The 3,135-nt window shown below is 45.5% G+C and overlaps 1 protein-coding gene across 1 annotated transcript in view; it reads left to right on the top strand.

The window, feature by feature from the left end:
- The window catches only part of LOC101571171 (CD209 antigen-like protein E), a 7,967-nt gene extending 5,831 nt beyond the window's left edge, over positions 1-2,136 (top strand). Inside the window, exons 5-6 of the mRNA XM_023705144.1 lie at positions 161-261; positions 1,253-2,136. Of these exons, the coding sequence (XP_023560912.1) occupies positions 161-261; positions 1,253-1,403 (252 nt within the window). The 3' untranslated portion in view covers positions 1,404-2,136. The remainder of the gene's footprint in view (positions 1-160; positions 262-1,252) is intronic.
- The last annotated feature ends 999 nt before the right edge of the window (positions 2,137-3,135 follow it).

Below are 3,135 nucleotides of genomic sequence, written 5' to 3'. Positions count from 1 at the left end.
GTATCCCAGGAGACAATGAGTCTGTGAAAACAAACCACTGAATAGTGATAGGCTACTGTAGATCAGGCGACAAGGAGCACTTCTTGCTAAGTGACTGGGGAGACGTAAGCTGGGAAATGAGGGCAAGAGCTCTCTCCTCACACCCCTTCTCATCCCCTAGAGCTTCCTACAGACTTCTAAGACTGCTGCCTGGATGGGGCTCTCAGACCTGAAAGAAGCAGGCAAATGGCAATGGATGGATGGATCTCCTCTGCACTCCAGGTAGCTCCAGGGAGAAGGAAACACCCCCACAGAGTTTGTCTTCTGATATCTGACGCAGGCTCTACCTGGCGTTCCTCTCAACTCCCCAAACTCCAACCCCAAGACTCAGCAATATTCCCTGAGTAGCAGAAGGTGGTCTTCACACACATAGGATCAGGTCAGGTGGCAGGTGCCCCAAATTCTTCATCACAGCTTGAGAAGGGGCATGAAGCCAGAGTAGATGATTGAAAATACAGCTTATTAATAGAAAAATAGAGGAATGGTAGGGCCAACAAATCAAGGGGCAACTGTCATTGGAAAGGTAGCTTGTTATGCTCAAAGATCCCTACAGAGGGAGCACACATCATGCCATGGGGGCCACGTAGGGAAGGACAAGAGCTCACAAACAGGCACAGATAAAGAAACTGCCCACAAGAGCTTTTGTGGAGCTGCTCATAGGAGGAATAGGCAAGAAGCCTTAGAGTTGGCTAGTTGGTGAGGGCAGTGGCCTCTGGGGAGTCAGTACTATCCCAAGTCACCTGACACTCAGCCCTGGGAAGATGTATAGTGACGCTGAGTCCAGAGGGCCACAAGGAGGTGGTGGGATGAGTGGAATATGGATTTATTCCTTTTCTTAAAATTTATTTATTTGATACAGGATCTCACCACACAGTTCAGAATCATAGTGATCCTTGTCTCAGCCTCCCCAGCGCTGAGATTATAGGCGCCTGCCACCTGGCCAGGTTTTAGGGATGGCAGGGCATGGAGTACTGGGGATTGAACTCAGGTCCTTGCACTTGGCAGACAGGCACTTAAACCACTGAGCTATCTCCCCAGCAACCCCCTCCTTTTTGTGGTACCAAGGATTAAACTTGGTACTTTGCACTTGCCAGGCAGGTGCTTATGCCACTGAACCATCTCCCGAGCCCCCTGCATCAAGGTTCTTTAAAGTTTGAAATATGGTTCATCAAGAGCATTGGGGAAAAGGCTCATGTTCTCATGGTCTTTCCAGCTTAAGGCAGTACTTGAAACCAGGGGAACCAAACAAGACAAAGGAAGAGAATTGTGTAGAATTAACAGACGATGGCTGGAGCAATGAGAGGTGTATGCTTGAGAAGTTCTGGATCTGCAAGAAGCACGCAGACAACTGCCCCAGCAAGTGAGGTCTCCTCTCTCCCCAGCGCCTGTGCTCAAACAACCCTGCCAAGTCGCAGACAACTACCCACATTTATTCCAGCCTCTTTTCCTCTGTGGGCATTGCGTTCTTAACAATAGCTCTGGGACTCTTCTTTGTAAGATTGCTCATCCTCTATGGAACTGGAATATTGTCAAGCTTCTTCCTGTGCCTTTCTCCTTGTGTAGACAGAGGTCTGTGTCACTGTGTGTGACCCTCATGCCTCTGAGACATTATCCCACCCCTGCAAACTTCATCTGCTCCAATGCTGTCCCCCTGCCCTCACCTCTTTGCTTCTGGGGACTTTTCCTGATTGAAGTAGCTCTGCCCACAGGCTGGAAGCAGTGAAGGATCAATACCCCATCGATCAAAGACAGTCACCAGTTAATGTATGAAGCCCCACTCCCTCCTTACTTGGGGACAGAGGACATGATGTGGGCCTCCAAGATTTCACTACAGGAAGGACAAGTTTCTCCAGCTTCTTGAATTAGTAGAGAAGCTTTCACTTGTCAGCCCTTCCCTCCTAGACTTCGTTGTGGGAGCCGATTTCTCCAAAGCCTGCCTGCTTCTTGGCTTAGATCCCTTATATAAAGGATGGGGATCTGGATAGGGAAGGCCATTGAGGTTCCAGAGCTCCCTGTGAGGTCAGATACAACTGCTGAGAGGCCATGTCTGCTGGAATTATCCCTGTGTCCATTCCTGCTCCCATCTGGTGCAAAAAGAAGTATATTTGTCTTTTTTAAAAATAATTTTATTGAGAAACAAATAGCAATGAGACAGTTTCAAAACCAATTAGTAGGACAGTCTCAATAATTAATACATTGCATATTGTTGTCTTCTTAGTGGTTATTCATTGTACAAGATGCAGACATGATATCCTGTCCACAAACACTATTAGGACAAATCTTTCTATTCATTGAATTAAGAGGAAGTAGCTGTATATCCATCATAATTATTTTGAATATACAGATACAAAATGGTCCTTCACTTGTATCCCCATTGTTTTGTTTAGTTTTTTCAGAGAAGGGTATTCCTAAATATTTGTCATTTAAATATTGTAGGTGCATGAATTCAGCAAAATATTCATTCCACTATAGTCTAGTAGTCCATAATAGCAGTGGGTTTTCTGTAGGACTGGCAATGTCAGAAGTTGTTGACTTGAGCCTTTTACAGCTCAGCATATTAATATTGCTTTACTTTTTATACTTCATTTTTGTGGGCCTGCCCCTTAGCTCAGTTCTTTAAGTGGCTGCTTCAACAAAGCAGTCAGGCTCAGGTTGCTGTGGTTCGATCCCCACAACTCAAGCCAGCCAAACCTGCCCTGAAGGCATTCAGAGGAAAAAAAAATCCTTCATTTTTATACTTTTCTGCTGGATGGTTGAGACCAAGATAAAGCAAGACCTATATAACAAGAATTACAGCTTTTATATCTGATAAAGTCAGGCAAATCCCCTCAGGATTTAGCCTGAAACCCTGTAGTGCAGCTTGTAGATCCTTTGTAAGTGTCAGCCATGTAGATGAGTCACAGCCAATTGCTTGATCAATTTGCTCAATAAGAAGTATATTTGGACTGCTGAGAACTTCAGGATGGGGCTGCCCGTCATGAAGAACAGATGATTGATTCCAGATTGGACCATCAGGCCCATCTACCAATATGTAGGACTGAGGGACTGGACATGGAGCCCTGTAACAATTTTTAACAGTAAGATTGCTAGTTTCCC

The sequence above is a fragment of the Octodon degus genome, unplaced genomic scaffold (assembly GCF_000260255.1).
Source record: "Octodon degus isolate 3935 unplaced genomic scaffold, OctDeg1.0 scaffold00214, whole genome shotgun sequence".
Classification (NCBI taxonomy): Eukaryota; Metazoa; Chordata; class Mammalia; order Rodentia; family Octodontidae; genus Octodon; species Octodon degus.
The sequence above is the reverse complement of the archived record's forward strand: the minus strand, read 5'-3'. Positions and strand labels throughout refer to the sequence as shown.